Source organism: Triturus cristatus, chromosome 3_2 (assembly GCF_964204655.1).
Source record: "Triturus cristatus chromosome 3_2, aTriCri1.1, whole genome shotgun sequence".
NCBI classification, from domain to species: domain Eukaryota; kingdom Metazoa; phylum Chordata; class Amphibia; order Caudata; family Salamandridae; genus Triturus; species Triturus cristatus.
Window position 1 is genome coordinate 991,879,182 of NC_140584.1, and position 24,939 is coordinate 991,904,120.

A 24,939-nucleotide genomic window follows, 5' to 3' on the forward strand; every position below is an offset into this window, starting at 1 on the left:
GCATCAGTCATTCCCTGTCCGGACATGGACTGAACCACGCCCAGATCCCATGTGTCATTGTTGCAATCCCTGCGCTGGCCCGGCGTACGGCAGGCCAGACCACTCCTCTTACGCTCCGAGGGGGGCCCCTCATTGCTACCCGCCGTAGGCGTACTCGCTGGTGGTGGGCAGGTCACTGGTCTAGTTGTCAGCATGTCACAGCCACTCCCTGAGGGCAGGTTTGCACGCACACCACACCCATCCGGCACAGGCCATGTGACTCTGCCAAAGGGGCCGACGACGTCACATTCCCCTCTGCCGGTGGTGACTGGATGACTGACGCTCCATGGTTCTCAATCATAAAGGGCACATGAGTTGGTGCGCACAGGGTTAGTGGCACCCGATGCCTTGCGGCCTTTACAGGCCTGCCACCACGTTTTGTGTGCCCTGCTGGACCGCAGTGTAGGCCAGAGCCAGCGGCCAGCGTGGGCCTACCGCCACGTGGCGTCGCTTCCGGGATCAAAGAGTTGGTGGCACCTATTGGGCTGAGCGGGTGTGCTGCCTGCGATGAGGCCGGGTGCCCTGGTGTGTCCTCTGCCATGGAGTAATCAAGACCCAGCACCAAACGTGAGACCTGGTGGCCTGTGGGGCGGCATGGTGTGGAGTGTGCCATGTCCGCGGGCCCCGTGCTTGTGGCCTGCAGTGGCATGTGGTGGGACCTCCTGTCTGAACGCCGGTGGCGGAAGGGGAGCAGTGCGGCCTGGGTGTGCATGGGCGGGCATGCTCCGATGGGCGGCGTGAGGGGCTGGGGTGCCTCGGTCTGGGTGTGCATGGGCGGGCAGGCAATGTTGTCTTGTGCGAATGTGTGTTCTGTGCCAAACATGTATCTGGACTCTGTTTCAGATGACGGGTCTGTCTCAGATGTGTGACCTAATGGACTGCACTACATGCCGGCAAGTGGTTGGAAACACACTGGTGGCAGCAGGTGAGCAGTGTGGCCTGGGTGCGCAGGGGCGGCGCTCTCTCTCTCTCTCTCCCCCTCTCTTCTTCTCTCTCTCTCTCCCACTCTCTTCCTCTCTGTCTCTCTCTCTCTCTCTCTTCCTCCCTCTCTCCCCCTCTTCTTCTCTCTCTCTCCCACTCTCTTCCTCTCTCTCTCTCTCTCTTCCTCTCTCTCTCTCTCTCCCCCTCTCTTCTTCTCTCGCTCTCTCCCACTCTCTTTCCCTCTCTCTCTCTCGCTCTCTCCCTCTCTCTCCCCCTCCCCTTCTCTTCTTCTCTCTCTCTTCCCCTCTTCCTCTCTTTTCCTCTCTCTCTCTCTCTCCCTCTCTTCCTCTCTCTCTCTCTCTCTGTCTCTCTTCCTCTCTTCCTCTCTCTCCTTCGCTCTCTCCCTGTCCTTTGATGTGCGCAGGACACACCTTCTCATCATGATTCTTGTCTTGCAGGCTGTGACCTACGGATTGGCCCGAGGGGAGCCGCAATATGTCTTCATTTCATTTCTGTGTTCGTTTTAATAAAGTTTGATTTGTTGCTTCAGAAATGATTGTGTGATGCTCATTTTTGTGACAAAACATGCATGTCACCAGTTGTGATTCTGCGACATCATGCGTAATATTTTGTAAGTGATTGGGGGTGGCTGATGCGGCATGTCTTTGGTCGGGGGGGGCAGAGAGGGGTGTTCCTGGGGGTGGTTGCGGCAGGTGTTGTTTCCCTTTTGGCCCTCTGGGCTGTATGTTTAGTTGCCCAGGTGCATCTGTTGTTCTTCAGGCATGACTGTGGGCTGGTCTCCCTTTTGTGGTGCAGGCTGTGGTCCGACTTAGCACCAGGTCAGGGCAGGGGTTATTTTCCTGCTGCTAACGCGCCTTATCACCTGTTTCGTGTTCTTATGGCAGTTCTGTCTGGTCGTTGTGAATGTTGTGGAGTGGTGTTGTCGCAGATTTGGGCACGGGAACGCATACTCTGCATCTCATTAACAATAGTTGCGGGGATCATCTGTGGCGATGTTTTTTGCGGCTGCTATCGCGGGTAAACAGGTGCTGTGGGCTGGTAACACCGGTTTGTGAATGGGGCGATAAATTTATCGCAACTTTGGCTGCGATAAAGTGCCGTTAACTCGGCGATAGTTCCTTGTGAATATGCCCCTGTGTTTCATTCAACAGACTGAGCCACAGGTAGTAGGTGCTCCAATGCTCTGTCTCCTCCACAGGTGCCTGTGGTATCTCACCTGTAGGCTGCATGCTCCGTGGGGCAGCTGACCCCTTCTGACCTGCATCCAGTCCTGTCCGTCACCACTAGTGAGAACGAAGGGGCTGCCGCTCGAATATGGGGGTGCAGTTTGTAAACACAGCGGCCCATCAGAGGAGTGATGCTCCAGGCCCAGATGGGTGGTCAGGAAACCACATTGAGGTCAGAGAAGACAAGTGGTTCATTATAAGGCATGTACCTTTGGGGGGCTGCGCCCATCAGTTGAACACTCCAGCCCCCTCTTTACCATCAACATCAAACACGGTTTTCAATTAAAGCAAATGTGGGAGGATAAGGGAAGTAGGGCGCACAGAAAACATTGTATCTTATTTAGTTCAATTTACAAAGCTGATCAAAGCAGTACTCAAGAAGTAGGGATGTCAGCCCACATCCCTAGTTTAAACAATAATGAAACAGTAACTCTGAGCACATGCAGAATGAAGATAGGAAGCCGCCGGCTCGCCCTCAAGAGTCGCTACACTGACTTGACTGCACCCTTCAGTACTTATAATGGCCTATACGCGGTGATATGTAATTTACACAGATTGGAGAATTTTTACCGTACATGAAGCCCTGAGGAAGTCCTGGGTGACTGTACCCAAAGACGAAACACTTGTTGGCTGATGTAAAAAGTGCTGACTGATTAAAGAAAAGACAGACATACTGACGACTGTTGGATGAATTTTCTTTGGACTAAAGTCTGCATGTGCTCAGAGTTACTGTTTCATTATGGGTTTTCAATGTCCCCTCTGAGCACCCAGAAGACGTCACAGGAGTAGGTGCAAGTGGGAGGCCCTTCTCCTAGTGCATCAGGCATTGGCTGTGACTCCATTGCTCAGGAAAAGAGGCGTTGCAGCTCCTTATCATCAGCCGCCCTCCACGGGAAGTGCAGGAAAAAACAGCTTAGATGCAGGAAGGGCCTGTTGGGTGGTCCAGGATCCAGCAGCTGCACTGGCTCTCCGTATCACACTATGCAGCTCTTGGTGAGTAGGACCTGCGTAGCCACCGGTGCCTGCTGTGGCAGGGGAAATAGCCCTTCAGTCATGCTGTTCACTAAGTTTAATTGCCTCCTGAGTCAGTCTCACTGCCACCAGAAGTCACAGGGCACAGCTTTCAGGGACACAGGGTGTGGCATTTGGTTATGTCATACATCCAGTTCCCCTACCTACAGAAAACAATGTTGGCACTGCCTTTGCCCATGCCCAGCAGGCATTGGAGGAAGGTTGTGAGTTTTGGCAATTACTGTGGCCAGTCCTTCAGCCCAAAGAGCATGCCTCACAGCTATGCCATATGGGCTCTGGGTGCAAGATGTGACCTTCGACCACAGCTTACAAAAAGTCCACCAACCACGAGCGAATGCTGGTAGAGCCATTTCCTATGTCCAGCCATCTGGCCTTTGCCTTCACCTTGGCTCCCGGAAAGCACAGGGAATTATCAACGGTGGAACCTAGTAAGCAGTGTGCACAGAGGACAGATGGACTGGAGATAGGACATACCCAAAGGCCATGTCCTGTCTCCAGTCCTCCTACCCCCTATTCCCACACTGTGCATGGCCTCTGATGGTATATACCAGACTCTGGTCACAGTGAGTGGCCTTCACTCATTCTCTCTATCCAGTAACTCTATCACAGAACATGAAGGGTAGTGTCTTCACCTTTGTCCAGCAGGCTTTGGGCACAGCTCTGTCATTTGTCCATGCCCTGGATCCAGTGCCCAGTGTCCCCTTCCTCAGAATCCCCAGAGCCCGACCAATGGTTGTGCCTCGTATGCTCTGGATGCAGGACATGTCTGTGGCCCTGCACTGTGCTCAGTCTCCTGTCCTCAGAGCCCACATAGCACTTCAGTATGGCATGCCCAGGTAAAAGGTGTTGCTGTTGGCCACACATGGTACCTTATACCCTGCCCTGACATACTGCCCAGTAAGCCCTAGGTGCAAAGTGTGGCCTCTGGCTTTGCACCACAGCCAGCTCTTCTGTTATAGAGAGCAAAAAAATCATGCTAGCAGGCTGCAGGCACAGTACATGGCAAACTCGCCCTGGACCCCTTATCCTCAAAGCCCATGGCGTATGGGGCCAGATTTACAAAGTATTTGCGCTGGGTTTGTGACACAAAAATCACGCAAACCTACCCATTTTTTTGTTAGATATACTTTCCAGTGCGATACTTGTTTAGTCCTCTAAAGTTGCCTGAAAGGAATGCAAAGCAGGCCATGTGCCATCTTCTAGTCCAAAAAAAACCCAATGCCTTTGGTCATGTGCAGTGGGCTCTGGGTGCAGATCCTGTACCATTCCCATGTGGTATTGAACCTGCAAAAAAAATTCAAGGCATTTGCATATCCACCTGCGAATCAGTGGACTCGATTCCACGTCTACTGATCCCAAAATGAAAATGTTTATTTTTTCAATTTTGGCTGCATTGTCTGCCGAATGCCCCTCCCCCATGTCCTTCTTGAGGGCAGGGGATGTTCCCATTGCTTCCGTAGACACTCACTGACATTTAGGATGCAGATTTCGCTGCCTAACCTCTTCCAATGGCTACAAAAAAAAATCTAGACACTTCCCTCTACTATTCCTCCACTAGTCCTTTTCAATCCAAATAACAGACTAACATGTCCACAACTCAAATTCATTTCATACAATAAAATAACACAGATTTTCAGCTCCTGCCAGCCAATTGGATTGGCTAGAGCATCGAATATTCCAAGCATAAGTATTTAAGAATTGAAAAAGGGGAAATGATCTCTCTCCAAAGGGGATACATTTCTCCAAATGGGATTTATTTCCAAAGTTTTGGACCTTGAAATCCTCTGTGCATCCTGGTCCCTGGATGGCCGGCGAACAGGCAAAATCAACAACAGTCCCTTTATGAGTAACCCTTTGTAGCCCAACTGACACCTTTTTGTAAAACAAAAATCTCAAAGACTACTGAATGGATATACCCCAAAAGCACAAAGGGCCATTTTCTGAGTAAAGTCCTGGTTTCATGCCAGGTTTGCTGTAATTTTGTAAAGCAGATTTTGTTGTAGTGGCGAGCAAATTTTCATATGGCAAGGAGAACTTTTCTTCCCCCTCTTGTGGCTTTCCCCTGTGGACAGGTCTTCATGAAAGTTGACATGGGGAATGCAGCCAGGTGCACCAACTTCCTGCCAAATTACATACACATTCATCAAAAAATGCCGGAGTCATAAGCAAATCAAAACACTCCTTTTCAATGGAGACTTAAACATAACTACACATACATTTGTTATTACCAACTGTGATATACACTAGACACATGCAACGGTGCCTGAGCCATTGTGCAACCGCCCCTCTTACACACACTGCACACACAACAGTGCTTCTGTCCTGCATCAAAAGCTCAGGTGCCAGGGATCGGGCTTTGTGCGCCTGAACATGCACTCCCGAAAAGAATGCGACAGCATAAGCCAGGTACTTTGAGCCTCTACTGGAACTGGGGAAAGGCTTCAGAGGGACTTTTGACCCTTGTTCATAGAATTAAAGCTTACCACTGTCTCCCATATATCTCAAATCTACTAACCACACTGATACCTTGATAGACGTATGCCTTCATCACCTGATATCCCTCAAGAATCTAATCCCTTTGTTTCCTTAAATAAAATAATTTTAAAGCTTCTTATAGAGTTTAAGGAAATTCCTGTTTAAATATTGCAACGAATGCCACCAGGAAAACGGTAGTAATTATGTAACTGAGAGGAAGCATACAAAAGAGAGAGAACATTGGAACAAGGGGGGATTATATAAACTGCTGTGTTCATTCTAATTCTAGAGCTGCTTTATTGTTGTGCTGTAACGTTCCTTAAGGAGGGACTGAAGTGGAATAATAAATAGATTATTATCCCCTCAACTCCGTCGAATTCTTGTCATCTCAGACGGACTTTTAACACGCTGAAGGGATCTTGAAGCCATTCTACTTAATTTCTGTCCCCATGCAAATCAAGTAGAACTATGTCCCTTCCTGTCCCACCTCCTGTATCTTTTCTATCCTTGTCGGACCCACCACGTGCAGGTATGGCATTATGTATTTGGTTGAAAATATATTGTTTATGCAATTAACTTGTTTGTGTACTTATAGGAGAAGACGCAATAGCCTCTCTGCTGTTATAATTTCATTACGGCAGCCAACGTGTCTTGAACTGGGCTGGGGCTGGTCTTCCACGTGTGGAGCCATTTGAGAACCACAAGTGATGTCCAAGCTGAGCGTTGGTGCAAGCATGTGCAGCATGCACCAGGAGGCAAGGACGTTTATGGTGGGTTATTATCGCAGGTTGCGAGGATTCCTGAGACCTTTCCTATTAAAGAGACGCTGCTTCTAGCACTTCCTGTGGTGTATGACAATTTTGAGTCAGCTACCCCCGGACTCACAAACGCTGTCTGTAGTAAGTCAACTCACCACTGGACATTATGGAGGGTGGAAAGACTCCTTTGAAACAATACAATACAGAGCCCGTGCCAGAGGAGGAGGAGGAGGAGGAGGAGGAGGAGGAGGAGGAGGAGGAGGCCCTGCAGAGATCGAGAGCAGACCTTCAAGTCCTCATCAATAATGATCAAGAGGTTGATGAAAGCGGCAAATATGTACAAGGTGGTCAACCTCGTGACCTCCTTAAAATATCAGGCAAGTGCTTGGCTTTGAGGAAAAACTCCAACAGGAAGAGGGGCTTTATGCTCAATCTAGTTAAGTCCCGGTCGATGATCTACCATTACATGATGTGAAAAAGCAGATTCTACTCAAAGAATAGGAGGATACAGACTGGATGGCAATTTCTTATTTCTGTTCAAAAAAGAAATTCCTTGGAAAACGTTGATAATATTTTTCCACATATCCCTAAAGTGAACACTCATCTGGCTTCGATGGCCTCTATTTCCTCTACAGCATTAGAAAACACAACTTTACCTGACATGGTCAATGAAAAGGTGGAGGTGACTCAAAAAATCGTTTGCAGCATCTTATTTTGCTACGAGAGCTAACACCACGCAAGTCCTCCTTTTGGATTTCCAAGAGTTTTATGATTGTCTCTAGGAAAATGGAGATCGAACTACCAATTTGGCTTAAATGGAGCTCCTTTCCTAATTTTTGTCGGATGTTTCATTTGACGTACTATGGGCAGCATTGTCTTCCGCTGGAGCAATTGTTGCAGGGCAATCTTTGTCGGGGTGAAGTCCTAGAAGCTTGACCCATATCAAAGATTTCTCAACCAGAAATTGCCACTTGCTGGCCCAAGATTGTTTGGTGATGAATTAGATACCATGGTTCAAAAAGCAGCTGATGAGAAAATCTCAAACCATTTAAAATGTTCTCCGGAAAGAAACCCTTTCTCTCAAAGCAACACCCCCAGAGAGCACAGGCTAAATGTCCCTTTCGTGGCTGCCCCTGAGGTTGGGGGATGGGTTCTCTAGTAAATCCGACCAGTCACCCCCAAGATCAAGGAGAGTCACAGAAATGACTTTGCCGGAGTTGGTGCGAGGCTCAAACTGTTTGCTGATCGATGGATTGAGTGCATTTCAGTCACTTTGGTCCTCAACGTCATCAAAAGGGGCGCTCCAGTCCATTTTCTCTCAAGCCTCCCAAGCACCAGTTTGTTCCTTCATCCTTACCAAAAGAAGATCTAAGAAGATAATCTGTGTTTCTGGGGATCCAGGCACTGTTAGAGAAAGAGCAGTATTTACTTTTCCGGAATATCAAAGAGGAACAGGATTCTATTCTATTCTCTATTTAGTGCTGAAAGCAGCTGGAAGATACCAACCTGGACTTAAATGCATTAAACAAGTATATCCTAGTGGAAAAGTTCTGTATGATTTCTATCCGGTCCATTATAGCACTAATATTCGAAGGCGATTTTCCAATGGCTCTCGACTTACATGATGACTATTTCCATGTCTCTATCCATCTGGAGAGTGAGGTATTCTTGTGTTTCACTGTGGAGGACCAACATATGCAGAGGCAAGCTCTTCCCTTCAGAACCGTAACATCTCCCAGAGTTTTCACAAGGGTACTCGCGCCTGTTGTTGCTCACCTTCAGTTAAGCGGTTTCTCAATATTTCCATAGCTTGATGACTCTTTTTTTGTCTGGTTCTTCTCTTTCAAAGGTACAGCAGGATGTCAAGGAAGTGTTGCAGAGATTAGGCTTGATAACAAACAGAAGTAGCAGTTCAACCCCTAAAGATGAAGAGCTTTATTAGAGCAGAATTCACTACAGAGTTGCGCCGAGTCTTTCTGCCAAACAACAGGATGTAGTGAGTGAGAAAAACTTAGTTTCCAACTCAAACAACATTTACTCTTGACCAGAGGGGTGGTTGAAAGACCAATGACAGAGGGCAGCGGCTATGGCAGTAGTCCCCTGGGCATGTTTTCAGCTCATACTCATGGTAAATTATTTACTTCTCCATTGGACACAAAGTTACTAGCAGTTCGATCAACTCGTTCCGGTGACCCCCTCAGGTGTATCAGAAATTACAAAGGTGGTTGGTGGAAGACAGCTTGTCGTGATGTAAGCCTATGGGGGTAGGAAGGAACTCAAGAGGACCTAGAGATAAAGGACCAGTGATTGGCGAAAGAGAGGGTATGCTCCTAGAACTGGAGGGAGATAGCAGCAGTGTGGGAAGCACTGCAGGCTTTCAGTCAGTCAGGTGTTGAGAGCCTATTTAAATCGACAAGAAACACCAATTTCAACCTGCTAGCAACACAGATATACTCTTTGGTGAAGGGTCACTTTCTTGCATTAACAGCAGTCTACTTAGAGTGGCAATTGAATTTAATGGAAGACGGTCTCAGCAGGGACCTTCCATCCTCGTTGATCTATCATCAATCGGATATGTGCACAGTTTAGAACACTGTGGACAGATTAGCGTGCATCAGTAGATATGTTGATGCTTCCAGTATTTTGGTACGGGGACATGGTGCCCTCAAGCCTGAGTGATAGATGCTCTCTCACTCAGGTGGCTCAAGGGGATTCTGTATGCCTTCCCAACACTTTGCATCCCCCCGAAGGTGCTTCAAAAGATTAGGGAGGAGAAGACTTGGCTAATTCTCATAGCACACATTTAGGCCAGACGGCCTTCATTCAGACTCCTGATGTATCTGTCCAGATGGGATTATCTTGACCTATCAGTTCAGCTGTCCCCTATTCAGTTCTCTTTTTTGCCTTTAATTGAATCTCAGCACCTCAGGTTGACGGCTTCGAATTTGAGATGGGAGGGTTACAACATTTAGGCTGTTCTGAGGAAGTTGCTAGGGATGTCCGATCTTCCACAAGGCCATCTACCTCGTTATAAAAAAAAAAGCTCTGGGAGTAATTTCAAATATGGTGCACATCAAGAGATATTGATCATCTATCTTTGGATTCATTCTAGATTCTTGAGTTCTTCAGAGATGGTTTAATGAAGGGGTTATCGCCTTTCACTCTGTCTGCTTAGTGGGTAGCTATTAAGTTCGTAGGTAAAAATTGTGCAACTATTTTGTTGCTTGTTGTTCAACTCTTAAATTCATATGAAGAAACAATAGTGGAAAGCCCAACCTCAACCCAGCATTAGTCAATAGTTTTAAAGGGTCACAACAATACTCCTTTGATCCTTTAGAGGCTACCGATCTTGGACGGTTGTTTCTAGAATAGCCTTTCTGATTGCCATTACCTCAGCAAGAAGGCTGGAGGAATTGGGTGCTTTAGTTATTTCCTATCCATATTTGTGCTTATTGCTTGATAGAGTAGTCCTCAAGTTGGACCCCAAGTTTATTCCAAAAGTAAATTCCAGTTTCTACCTCTCCTAGGAGATAGTGTTGCCAGTTAGTTTTCCAATCATAGAATGATTCCCAAATACCTCATCCCTACACATCAGATGTGTATTATCTGTCTATTTAGAGTAGACTAAGGAATTCAGAGTATCTAACTCTTTATTTTCTGGTATGGCTCAGTGAAAAATGGTAAGAAACTAGCTTCCCAGACAATAAGTTGATGAGTTAAACAGGCTAATTCACAATCATACAAAAGTGTTGGGGCCCGATTCACAGAACAAACTTAAGACAAAATCCTAAACTTAGTACCATTTTGGTATTCACAGAATGCACTTACTACTTCTGGTATTCACAGAATGAACTTACTACTTTTGCGATTCACAGAATAAACTTACTACTTTTGCTATTCACAGAATGGATTTACGACTCCTAACTTTGCGTCCGCACTCGGGCCGGAAATTCCGGGCCGGAGGCGGAGTTTCCGGGCCGGAGGCGGAGCTTCCGGGCCGGAGGCGGGGCTTCCGGGCCGGAGGCGGAGCTTCCGGCTCGGAGGTGGGGATTCCGGCCAGTGGCGGATCTAGGCCACTGGCAGGAATCCCCACGTCCGGGCCGGAAGCTCCGCCTCCGGCCCAGTAGCTCCGCCTCCGGCCCGGAAGTCCCGCCTCCGGGCCGAAAGCTCCGCCTCCGGCCCGGAATTTCCGGCCCGAGTGCGGACGTAAAGTTAGGAGTCGTAAATCCATTCTGTGAATAGCAAAAGTAGTAAGTTTATTCTGTGAATCGCAAAAGTAGTAAGTTCATTCTGTGAATACCAGAAGTAGTAAGTGCATTCTGTGAATACCAAAATGGTACTAAGTTTAGGATTTTGTCTTAAGTTTGTTCTGTGAATCGGGCCCTAGGTGTTTCTCATCCAGGGTCTGTCCAAACTAAGTCCACAAGGCCAGTTTCTGCATTTTCTGCAGAACTGGGAGCTGCATCTCTACATCAGGTATGTGGAGCCACTAAATGTTAATCAAATACATTTGATATTTGTGAATCATTATAGATTAGGTCCAGTGGGCGACCAAAACTGTATCTTTACCTCTACAGTGTTAAAAATGGCAATGAAGTAATTGCCACTTAAATAAAGTGTTTTTTTTCTGCATCAGTAAATAGTAGTATAAGTCCTTGGTGCTTCTTATTTCCTCAATGTGTTAGGACTGGAAGGAGGAGGACAGAGATGGGGCACATTACTTACCGGAGCCTTCATTACCCCCGATTCGTAGGCCTCCTTGTACCAGACCCCACCCCTCTCTTCTTCCCCTGTTTACACCTCTGTTTTAATTTGTTAAATTTACTGAGGTGGGCATGAAGACAGAAGAAAGACTTATGTAAAATTGGTAGAAGAGCCAAGCAGCTACTTAAACGGTCTTTCGGAGGCGGAAATGCCTTAATCACTTAGGACTGAGATGAGGAGGACTGGCAATCAGGGTAATGAAGATAGCCGGCACGCAATGTGTATAATCATAATGGTAACCTTTAGTCTTGCCATAAAATATTCAGCTACAATAAATACTGTGGATAAAGATGTTCTGCCAGATGCATATGTTCTGCTAAATATCTTCTTATAATAAACTGGACATGATCCTGTTTGCTTGTCTGAAGGTAGAGCTAGGAGACACATCTCAATGATGTTCTGAGGCAGGCAAAGAGCAAACAAATGTGGTATAAGACCCATTCTGAGCATTCCTGTGGGAACATAGACATCATTTACAGTATAAAAGGTAGTGTTTGTTTAAAGTACATTGGAAGACTTGGTCACACATAAAGCGCTGTTATGATGGAGCCCATAATACGTAGTTGAAGGTTGAAGGGCTGCTGTGCACACATTGGCTGGAGTTGTTCTATTATACCTGAATAATCCTTTTGGAATGTTCTCATTTTGAAGTCTGTGCTTCATTTACTACATCGAACAATGGAAACCTTAACAGTGATTGTGTAAATCGGTCCTGGCACCCGTACAACGCTCCTGGATTTACACTCCTGCTGCAAATCAGCGAGAAACGAATGTTATGAGGAAGGCCGCTGGTAATAGTGTGAAATCTTGTGTTGGTTCCTATGGTAAAAGGTGTTCCTTCATGTGCCTCTTCTGTGAACGACTTGAACAACTTGGCAAGCTTTACCTAATTGCCCAATTATGATGCTGGGTGTGGCATTAATTGTAAACCTGTAAAATGTGGATGTAATACATTTGACCAGCTACCTTCACTTTTTGAAACACAGGAAGCACGTTGGCAGTTCATGAATGTAGAACAGCATTGCTCGTGGACAGTGAGCGTGCTGCCGTAATGACCCAGAGCCACACGGAATGCCCAGTATTAGCAGAGATTTCTTTGTCACCACTCTTTTCTGGCAAAAGAGTCTCTAGCCGATGACTGGATTCACACATGTGGTGTAACGTGAAGGGTGTCACCATGCTTATTTGCAAGCATGCCACTATTTTGATTTGTAGTATACAAAAAAGTGATGAATAGAATGCTTGAATGAAACTCAGCCACTGGTAGTTACTCTGGGCAGTACGCCAGCCCATCGTTATTTTGCACACTATGCCCATCTCAGTTTGGACCTAGACACATGTAAAATCAGTCTTGACCCTGCTCCAATAGGAACTGTCCAGCCCAAATAGCCAGGTGAGGTCCTCCCCAAATCGGATCACAAGTAACCCAAGACCAGTTTTACCCTTATTAGGGCTCATATCATGGTTCCAGTGGCACAGCGCCCACGAGACCCTCGTCTGGGCATACCCTCCCGCTTAGAGCATCACACTGAATTTTACAAAAAGTGATAGATGGAATGCTTGTATTAATCTCAGCCAATGGTATTTACTCGGGCCGCATCACAGTCCATTGTTATTTGGCACACAACGCCACCTCAGTTTGGAACCAACTATATGCAAACCAGTCTCGGCCCTGCTACAGTAGGAACACTCCACCCTGAAGTGCAAGACCAAGTCCTTCCTGAACTAAAGCACAATCAACCTGTTGGACAGGGCCCTTCTTGGCTAAAGTTCCCTAAACTTTTTGCTTTCCCCCTAGACCTTTTTTCTGACATGGTGTTGCCAATTTAGATGCTTTGGGCACTTTGCCACTGCTGATCAGTGTCAAAGTGCAAGTGCTCCCTGTGTAGATTGTAATGGTAATTGGTTGTCCATGATTGGTATGTTTGCCTTACTAGTAAAGTCCCTAGTAAAGTGCACTATGTGTGCCAGGGCTGATAATGCAAATGCTACGAGTGTGCCTGCAGCACTAATTGTGCCACCCACACAAGTAGCCCTAATGAGAGAACTCAGGCCTGCCACTGCAGTGCCTGGGCGCAGTTTGTTAAACTGCCATGTTGTCCTGACAAGTGCACCCACTTGCCAGGCCTTACCTTTCCCTTTTTATGCACATCAGACACCCCTATGGTAGGTACAAGGTACGCCCTGGGCAGGGTGCAGTGCATGTGAAAGGTAGGCCATGTACTAAGGTGTGTTACATGTCCTGACAGTGAAATAATCTTTATTTTGTTTTTCTCTGTTGAAAGGCCATCTTGCCCATAGGATAGAACGGGGAGTCTGTGAAATATGTTTTACAGCCTATCTTCACAAAGGCTTAAGATGGAGAGGTGAAGTTTAGTGGGCCTGAACTCCCAATGTAATAACACATCTTTTTATGAGGGTGGTTTTTGCATTGTGTGTTTAGAAACCACTCTCTTAGAATTGGCTGGGTTTTTGTGCTCTAACATTTCTGTGTGTGTCTGCCTGGTTGTGTATTGACTGTCTGGATTTGAAAGTGATAGGATCTGTGAAATGTCTTGACCGATGGGAGGAGGTGAGTCAACAACAGGCTGACCTGCATCTGGAGGGTAGGGGGAAGGAGTAGCCCCTAGAGGTGAAGAGGACTGGGTTGCTGCCATAAAACAATGGCCCCATCTCCTGCTGAGTGATTGAGAATCCAGACCCCCACTAATCAAAGGAAGACAGTGTCACTGGCAGGGAGGCACCCAGAACTGGTTTGCACAGGGGTCAGTGCCCCCCTGAACACAAACACATTTAGGGATATAACTATGAGAGCTGAAGCCCCTGAACCTTGAAGAAATGGATTGATCAAGACTGAAAAGGATTGAACCTACTTCGTGGTCAAGAGGAACCTCAGCCAAGGAAGAAACAGCTGAAGAGACTGAATGAAAGGACTGACCCTTACTGTGTGTTCTGGGGCTGGCCTGCAGTTTGCTGCTTTAACCAAGGAGAGGCTAAAGGGACTTTGCTGTGTGCTGTGTCCCCCTGCTTGAAAGGACTTTGCTGCGTGCTGTGTCCGGAAGTAACTTATCCCCAAGGGCCCGAGGTGAGCTGGCTTCCTGTTGCGGAAATTCAGGAACACCAAAATTTCCAGGAGAGTCTCAGCAACGCTGTGTGTGTGTGCTTTTGGCAGCCTGAGACCCTCGTAAGAATTGCCCTGTGATCGTGGGCACCTGGAGTCCGAGCGAGTCTCATCGACACTGTGTGCTTGTGCTTTTTGCAGGTTGAGACCTTCGTGAGGATTGCCCTGTTATCGTGCACACCCGGAGTCCAAGTGAGTCTCAGCGACGCTGTGTGTGTGTGCTTGGTGCAGCCTGAGACCTTCGTGAGGATTGCCCTGTTATCGTGCACCCGGAGTCCAAGTGAGTCTCAGTGACACTGTGTGCGTGTGCTTTGTGCAGCCTGAGACCTTCATGAGGATTGCCCTGTTATCGTGCACCCTGAGTTCAAGTGAGTCTCAGAGATGCTGTGTGTGTGTGCTTCGTGCAGCCTGAGACCTTCGTGAGGAGCGCCCTGTGATTGTGCACAACCAAAGCTCAAGTGAGTCTCAGCGACGCTGTGTGCATGTGCCCTGTTGCAGCCTGAGATCTTCATAGCACCAGCGGCCTGGACCGGCAGCCCCAGAGGAGCTGAGCCGCCGGCCCAAATCCGCCGCTGCCAGAGCGTGACCTCGAACCAACCCCTTAGAGGGAGGGCCCGAGTTCTACTGCCCAGAATCCACAAAGATTGCATCGGAGGCCCAAGTCGCGAGGAGAGGAGAGTGAGGTCGCACACCCCAGGTAACGTATGTTGCTGCCTGGGGCGGGGTGCGGGCTCAAAGAGAGACGCTCTCGGCCTCTCCCATTCCTGCAGCGCGAGCCTCTGCTTCGGCTCGTATCGCGGCCTGTACTTGCCAAGGAGTGGCAGTACCGGGGCCGGAGGGCGAAGCTGCACTTTGGTTGACACCATACCAGTGTGGGGGCATCTGTTGACAGAAGCTGACCGCGAGTCAGTACGAGTGGCGGAGAGACCGCCTAAGACACAGTGATCGGTGCTGGAGTATATTGTGCATTGCATTATTTCTGCATTACGAACTACCTGATTGTTGTATTACGCATTGCATTATTTCTGCATTACGAACTACCTGATTAGGGTATTACGCATTGCATTATTTCTGCATTACGAACTACCTGTTTGTTGCATTACGCCTTGCATTATTTCTGCATTCCGAACTGCCTGATTGTTGCATTACGCATTGCACTATTTTTGCATAACAAACTACTTGATTGTTGCATTACGCATTGCGCTAGGTTGCATAATGAACTACCTGATTGTTGCGTTACGCATTGCATTATTTTGGCATTACGAACTGCTTGATTGTTGCATAACAAACTGCATTATTTTTACATTGCAAAGTGCCTGATTGTTGCATAACGAACTACATTATTTTTAATTGCAAAGTGCCTGATTGTTGCATAACGAACTGCATTATTTTTACATTGCAAAGTGTCTAATTCTAGCATTACGAACTGCATAGCATTGCATTAGGACTGCGGTGGATCATTTAGAATTGCTCATTAATATCGCCAGAACTTACAAGGGCTGGCTGGCCTAACAACCGGACAGGAGGAATATTACAAATACGCATATGTTGGATTTATATCGTGTGGTCTCATCGTATATCTTTTTATATACATTTATACTCGTTTTTATGACACTTGAGTGGAGTTCATTTGTGGTGTCATCATTGGGTTACTGAGAGCGTGTTTGCAAATACTTTACACACTAGCCTTGAAGATAAGCCCGGCTGCTCGTGCCAAGCTACCAAGGGGGTGAGCGGGGGCTATCTGAGAAGGTGTCTTTCCTTTTCCTGACGTGGAAGCAAGGGTCCCTATTTGGCCTAAGGTACCTACCTCAGCCAACTAGAGACCCCCAGGTCTAAGACAACCCAAGGCAATTTTCTCCTATTTAGGTCTTAGCAGTCAGGTATAGCTTGGTTCCAGAGGCACAGTGTGCAAGGGGCACACATCTGGGCATTCCCATCCCACTTAGAGCTTCGCACTGAAGTACATAAAAAGTGATGGATGAAATGCTTGAATTAATCTCACCCACTGGTAATTTCTCTGAGCAGCATCCCAGTCCATCCTTATATTGCACTCCATGCCATATTAGCAGTTTAAATGCAGCTGTGGCTCCTCCGCTATGGCGGAGGAGCATCCCCCACTGCTTTCAAGCAGTGCGAGAAGTAGAAACATAAAATGATAACTTTCTGCTTTGCTGTGCTGCTTTGCAGGCGGGTGGGTTGGTAGGCAGGGCTGCTCTGCTCTCGGAGAGGAGGAGTGGTTTGCCCACTCCTAAGTGTGCAATGACTGTTTGGTCGGCCCTCTCTGGCTCCCAAACCAATCATGCGCACTTTCCCTGCTCTCCATGCAGGCTGCATTACAGGACCAGGACACTGAAAACCCATCACAATGCTCCAGCGTGATTGGTTAGTGGAGCCTGGGTTCCAACAAATCACAATGCTGCATTGCAGCATTGTGATTAGTCAGTCAAGCCTGGCTGTGCTTCCTGTTCCTCAAGGAGAGCAGGAGCAGAGACGCGGAACCCGGCAGCAAGGTAAGTTAATTTCTTTTTTTATTATGTACAGTTCCCGCAATTGTGACCACCCCCGCGCAACCCTCCCCCACCCCGCGACCCCCTACGCCCGCCTCGCCACCCGCGAGCTATGCGGGCCGCCACTGTTGAAATGGAACAGAGGTTGGAAATAACCTGGCGTACAGGAGAACATTCAGCTCAACTTCATTTTGCTCCCCGCCAGGCAAAGATGAATTATTTAAAGCCATCCATCTCTGCTTGTAATTATCTATTTGTGTGAATAAACATACCATCTGTCTAGACTGACATTATTTTCATGTAACGAGGATCTTAATCTGTTTGTAGAACAGGCTACAGGTGCATTTTAAGTAAGGATTGTACAATGTGTACTGCTGTGCCTGTTAGTCATGCTTGTGGCATTTAACACAGGGTATCAGTAAAGTTTATTGCTTTGTACAAAAAAAAACTTGCCACAAAATTTAAACCCAGGACAAATAGATAGTTCAAAAGATTTTGTCTAACAAAGTGTAAGAACCTCACTGGTCACACACAACTGCCTTTTAGGGGCATAATTATCATGCAGGAAGCAGTGCACTGAATTATAACAGACAGTACGGCCAAGGATCAAGGGTAGGTGATCCATTTTGTTAATTGATATTGAACAAAATACAAATGTTCTGAGACTTTAGAAGGGAAATACAACTGAAAAAATGATTTAAATGATGTTCTCCTTTTTTTCTTTGAAATGCAGAGGATAAAAGGGGAAGAACTAATAGGAAGTAAGTTCCACTATTTTTTCTAATTGTTGTACATACCACTTTCACTATCAGTTTCAGTTTGGATGATCTGTGAAATATTTCACATTTCAGAAAAATAGGATGTAGAAATGTTTGCAGGTAAAATATTAAATTAGCAAATGTGGATTCAAAGGCATCTTCACCCCAGGCCAAGTAATAAACAGTAGATCTTTAGTATCTTTCAGTACTTTCACCCCAAAAGTAAAATACAGAACTCTACCCAGTTGTGAAACGTTCTATTACCACTAATAGAAGCATTATATTTCCACTAACAGAAACATTCTATTTCCACTAACAGAAGCATTCCATTGCCACTAACAGAATCGTTCTATTTCCACCAACACGAGCATTCTATTACCACTAACAGAAGCATTCCATTACTGCCAACAGAAACATTCTATTTTCACTAACACAAGCATTATATTACCACTAACAGAAGCATTCCATTATCATAAACAGAAACATTCTATTTCCACTAACACGAGCATTCTATTACCACTAACAGAAGCATTCTATTACCACTAACAGAAACATTCTATTTCCACCAACACGAGCATCCCATTACTACTAACAGAAACATTCTATTTCCGCAAACACGAGCATTCTATTACCACTAACAGAAGCATTCTATTACCACTAACAGCAACATTCTATTTCCACTAACAGAAGCATTATATTACCACTAACAGAAGCATTCCATTGCCACTAACAGAAACATTCTATTTCCGCAAACACGAGCATTCTATTACCACTAACAGAAGCATTCTATTACCACTAACAGAAACATTATATTTCCACTAACAGAAGCATTATATTACCACTAACAGAAGCATTCCATCGCCACTAACAGAATCATTCTATTTCCACCAACATGAGCATTCTATTACCACTAACAGAAGCGTTCTATTTCCACTAACAGGAGTATTCTATTACCATTAACAGAATAATTCAGTTACCACAAGCAGAAACATTCTATTACCACTAACAGAGCTGATCTCAAGCAGCACATATACAGCTCTTACCACAGCAAGATTTATAATAAACCCAACGTACGGGAAAGTGTTTGCATCTAAAATATCTCAAATGGGAATAAGGCCTGAATCTAGGTCTCGCTAGGAACTCAAATTTAAAATTCACATCCATCACGTGTTGTGATCTTTTTACATGATGTCACTTCTTACAATGTCATAGAGATCACATTGGACACTGCGACTATTCTTATGACTTTTGTCAAATGATATTGCTCTATACCTAATGAACCTCTGATCTTTCCACAAAATTAGCCTAAGATCAATTAATTTACTCCAGGACTGACCCAGAGATTCAGGAGATGGAAGACAGGAACCTCCATTCTGCACTGTTGAACATCTGTCTCAGTCGAAATGTTTAGGCATTGTACGTGGTTTGCTTAAATTATGAGCATAATTAATTCACGTGTTCTCAAAATTGATTAAACAAATCCCTCGCATCCGACATCAGTCCACCATTTTGAAGAGAGAGACACTTTGATCAAAAGATCATTAGAAATAAAATCAATCAACAGAAAATGACATCACCAGAAAGTGACAATCTGACTAAGAGAAAGAAAAATATAGAAAGTCTGCAGAAATTTTTGAGAAAGTAAGAAACGTTATCCTCAGTGGGACACTAAAAAACACGTATTAATGACGAAAAAATAAGAAAAAGGGCCAAAAATAAGAATATTCACGTCTGTGCCCAAATGAATCAATATAATGGTAATTAAAAAATCTCAGTTATACTTTTTCTACATTTGAGTAATGTTTATTAAACACACTGTAAGGATTGTTCTACGTCAGATTTTTATAGTCAGACATATTACCTGATATAAATATTGTACCAGCACAGAAACCACCCTCCTCCACATTGTTGATGACGCTCTCCAAGCCCTAGACCTAGGCAAAACCTGTCTCCTAATCCTTCTAGACCTTTCTTCCGCCTTTGATACGGTGGACCATGAAATTCTTCTTGAACGCCTCAAATTCAGGATGGGGTTGGAGGGCAACGTCCTTGAATGGTTTAGATCCTTCCTCCAAAACCGCTCACAAAGAGTCCTCATGAATGGTGATCTATCCGCCCCCTCTTCAGTTTCTGTGGGAGTCCCCCAAGGATCAACCCTCTCCCCTACCCTTTTCAACCTTTATCTTGAGCCTCTCACCGAGGTGCTTCGTGCCACCAACATCTCCTACCTTATGTACGCCGACGATACACAGGTCTACATAAAAATCTCTTCCCCTCAGGACATTTTCTCCCTAAACAAGGCACTGAAGCTAACAGTCCATTGGCTCACCGCCAACCAGCTTAAACTCAACGCAAACAAAACAGAATTCCTTGTGATCTCCCCACCCAAACCAAATCCAGACATCCAGGAATGGATCAAGACAATCATGGCACTAAACTGCCCTCCTACCATTGTTGACTCAGCAAAATCCCTGGGAATAACCCTTGATGGCAACTTGAATATGCACAGCCATATAAACGCGATGGCCAAAATGGCTAGATTACACTTGAGCTACCTAAGAAACCTAAAACCCTTCCTCGATAGGTCCGACCGTAAAATGGCAACCCAGGCCCTAGTCATCTCCAGACTTGAATATGGATGCTCTACTCTCGCAGGGCTACCCAAGAACTCTCTGGCCCCACTGAAAGCCTGCCTCAACAACGCTGCCAGACTCATAACGGGTTCAAATTTGTTTTACCACATCTCTCCCCACCTCAAAGCTCTGAACTGGCTTCCCCTGGAAGAATACAAGCCAGAATACAATTTAAACTGGCTTGCATAACTCACAAAGCTCTGTACGCGAATTCGCCGACATTTCTTGCACAAATACTTGTGATATCTGGAAAGGCCAGAAATTCCCGATCTGCCAAAAACCTGCTGTTGCAGCCAGCACACTTCCGGAAGGAAAAAACTTACAATCGAGCCTTCTCTGGAGCCGCTCCAAGAACTCTCTCCCACCCTCCGTTAGAAGACTCCCGTCCTTGGCACACTTTAAGAAGGAGACTAAAACTTTCTTAATGGGAAAATACCTCATGTAGCGAACTCTTTACAATCACCTCATAGACTTGCCTCTTGTACCTTTTAACTACCTGCTCTAATTTTTTTATCCCAAATGAAGCGTCGACCTCAGCTATGGTGCACCTCGTGGATTGGAAACCTTTTTATTTTTATTCTGCATGCTTCAATTTTTTCTACCTCATGTAGCTTGGACTTTGAACTACGTGCTCCTCCTGTATCCCTTTCTCTCCCAATGTGATCCCTCCCATCCTTATGCTTTATTTCCCCGCCATTCAATCCTGTAAAGCGCTCTGATACCCTCACGGGTCTGGTTCGCGCTCTATAAAACTATAAAAAATAAATAAAAAAATCTAATTGACAATAATACCATCGCTGTGGGTACAGATTTTCTATGATTAACTCCAGTAGAGTTATTTTTTTGTAAATAATATTTAGGACTCAATATTTATATCGGACCCTACTCTGAATCCTGTTTTTGTTGCTGTACATGGAGAAACAAGAAGATGTAGCAAATCTTGTTAGGTTTTCTGAATTTCTAAACAGTGACTTCCTAAACAGTATCTCTCCATTGTTTTCACAGTGAACTCAAAAAGCCTCTGACCCCCCCCCCCCACACACACACCCCAACCCCCTCCCCCACCCTCACCCCACCCCCTTGGAATTATCATTTTCACTGCACGGAAAAATAGCTCCAAAGTAAACACAAATGTAAATAATTGTGGGTCTGTGTGCCGAAGAAAAGTATCAAATATCTCTGTACAATGTCAACAGTCTGGAAGTGACATGCTTGGGAAGGAGCGGCACATGTGAAGGCATGTGCCATCCCTTCATGGAAGTGCCTACAAGCAGCTGTCTCCTCTGTGATCGAGTCCTCGTGTATTTTCAATTTCTAGCACCAGAAACAAAAGTACTCCACATTTAGACCTAAAGACGCCGATAAGTGGACTGATTGCACTTAAAGTTTCAAACTTCCTGCAGAGTCCTATTCTGCCTCAGCTCTCCACTCAGCACCCCTCTCTTCCATTGTGCCTATCAGTGCTTAACTTGAGCCGGCGGAGGCCACGCCCACTCATTTCTGGGGACCGGCAAGTATTTCTCCTCATTCGACATTTCTGGGGAGAAAGAGAAGGAAAACTCACAAAGGGGGAACAAGAGGGTAGAAAAAGACAGAATAAAATCTCAAAAGAGAAAGTTGGAGCCTGCAGCAATGAGATAAAGGGGCAGAGAGTGGAATAAAAATGCATGAGATGTATTAAATACTACGCAGCCTCGTTATTCGACGTAAAGACATTTAATTGCGACAGCCGCGGCTTCTGAACGGAGCTTTGGGTACCAGCACTCATTTTTTTTGTTTTTTATGAAATAAGCACTGGTACCTAACCACAACACTTTAATTGAGCGATAGTTAAAAGCAGTGTCAAGGCAACCCAAACACCCCAACATGGATCTGGGTACTCCTTAACATTTAATATAATTGTTCATATACCTTTTCTAAACAAGAGGATATTTCAACATGTGCACAATCCATAACAATAAAAACATTTTGTTCAAAAAGCTTTTTTTTTAAATATTAAAAACACTTTACATTCATATACTCCGTCCAGGCGAGATTCCGAAAGGGCACATAGACCATATTAAAACACATTAAGAACGCATTAAGCACTTGTTCTGGTCCTTATCTCGACCAAAACTGGCTCATCTGATGAGTCATATATGGCGGATGGGACATGTGCCAAAAACCGACTAATGTCCTGTCTGCTCTATTTAGAGTACATCTCTGGCAGCCCCCTATACATGCCTTTACTCTCTAATAGGGCATACGGGACATCCACCAATAGAGTGCTTCCATGTGTATACACTCTAGATAGGGCTTACAGGACATACAGCAATACAGTGTATACACAGGTATAAACTCTATCAGACGGGACCTCCACCAATGGAACGGAAACACAGGTATCCACTCTAAATAGGGCATACGGGACATCCACCAATAGAGTGCTTACATGTGTATACACTCTAGATAGGGCTTACAGGACATCCAGCAATACAGTGTATGCACAGGTATAAACTCTAAGCCAACAGACGGGACATCCACCAATGGAACGGAAACACAGGGATCCACTCTAAATGGGGCATACGGGACATGCACCAATAAACTCCATACATAGGCATGCACTCCGAATAGGGTGGACGAGACATCCATCAATGCGCTGTATACACAGCCATACACTCTAAATTGAGCGTATGGGACATCCACAATACGCTGTATGCATTCTAAACAAGGGAGTAGCCGGAAAATTAAAATACCCCCACTTTGATCTATACCTCGAATGTCATTGGGTGAGTGAAGCGAGTAAGCCCTACCGCCTCTAGATGAGGTCCCTTATTAACCCCTTCCGTTCATCTTTAAGCCTTTCATTTATCCATCCATCTATCCATCTTTTCATACTTTCATCCATCCTTTCACCATTCCATCCATCCACCCCTTCATTATTAGTTATCGATCCATCCATCCTTCCACTTACACTTCCAAACAATCATATATCCTTTTACCCATCCATCCATTCACCCATCCATTCTTCTGCATTCATTCAACCATTCATCCATCCATATAGGAAAGGCTCATAAATAACTGTGACTGTCAGCAACACCCCTGCTTAAGCTGTGAAAGCAGGGGTTAACAAAGCCACTGATTCGCAATAGGGCGAACGCGATATCCATCAATACACTATATACAGGGACATGCACTCTAAATAGGGTGGACGTAACATCTACCAATAAACTGTATACAGGGGCTAGCACCCTAAATGGGGTGGACGGAACATCTACCAATAAACTGTATACAGGGGCTAGCACCCTAAATGGGGTGGACGGAACATCTACTAATAAACAGTATACAGGGGCTAGCACCCTTAATAGGGTTGATGTGTGGCATGCACTCTAAATAGGGTGGGCGGAACATCTACCAATTAATAGAGCATACATGTATACACAGGCATGCACTCTAAATAAGGCGTACGGGAGATCCACCAATAAACTGTATACAGGGGCAATCACTCTAAATAGGGTGCATGGACATCCACCAATAAATAGGGCGGTTTGGACGTCCACCAATAAAGTGCATACATGGATACACACTAAATATGGCGGACAGGCGATCCACATATTTTCGGCGGATGTCCTCTGTATGCAAACTAGAAGTAATGGTTTTAGTCACGGAAATCTCATATATGGGGTCACATTCATACATAGGGATTACGCTAATGCCTACTTTCTGGGACAAGTTTGATGTTTCCTCATCCTCCGTTCGTTCCTTACGTTTTTTGGAAGTTACCCCGTGAAATGCTGAACTTTCCCAGTGCGACATCCACTTCCCGTCACCTGCCAATCCATGTAACCGCTCAGCATCAAAACGGGCCAGAGGTCCATATTTTTAAGCTGCTGGTCATAGTGCTTGCTTTATTACAGGACAAAAATGAACACATTTCCAATTTTGAATGCCCCCCATAGTTTGAGGCCCGGCCAATGGCCATCGCAGACACGGTCCATCCCGGATGGTTCAGGGAACTAACACATCCACTGCTGGAACTACTTTTGACTTTGCGTCCACAGGTTCGTATTACCGCTGGGTCCAAGCAGCCGGTTATCCTTCCTAGGTCGATAAAAAAGGACTATCATGCTCGGTAACAACAATAATCTGCTATTAAGTGCTCCGGTTAACACAGGTCTAAGGATACCTGTTATGTTATGATACCAACCTGGACACCTTCTGAGGGGTCCTTTAGACTAAATGAAGGTGCCGCGGAAGCTCCCTAGCTCAAAGAAGTCCTACCTGCAGCGCTGCCAGACCCCACGAGCGCCAGCAGCAGCACCGCACACCCCGGAGACATGCTGCCTGCAGACGGGAGGATGCCTTTCTGTCCGCACCTCTCGTCACCCGGCAGTGGGAAGGACTCGCGCGCATCTGTACGGCGGCCTCTGGCCTGCCTCTCCCAGGCACGCGCCCGCTCCGCAGGCTTCCAAGAGACGCGGGATGCGTCAGCGCCCTGTGGCCTCCCTGCGCTCACGAATGCATTTAAATATATACCACCAACAGGTCTGTCTGGGCGCAGCTCGGGCCATTATCCCGCCACTGCTGATGGCCTGTCATCAGAGAATTCAAAGCAGAACTGAGGAGGCACTGTGGGAAGGGCAGGGGTAAACTCAGGACTCAAACTATTATTTGGCCTTCCCACAGTCCCCACAATGTTTCGCAC

The 24,939-nt window shown here is 45.9% G+C and overlaps 1 protein-coding gene across 1 annotated transcript in view; it reads right to left on the minus strand.

The window, feature by feature from the left end:
- The window catches only part of LOC146858951 (uroplakin-3b-like protein 1), a 266,907-nt gene extending 242,223 nt beyond the window's left edge, over positions 1-24,684 (minus strand). The window contains exon 1 of the mRNA XM_085649602.1: positions 24,516-24,684. Coding sequence (XP_085505728.1) covers positions 24,516-24,573 — 58 coding nt within the window. The 5' untranslated portion in view covers positions 24,574-24,684. The remainder of the gene's footprint in view (positions 1-24,515) is intronic.
- Between the last annotated feature and the right edge of the window lie 255 nt (positions 24,685-24,939).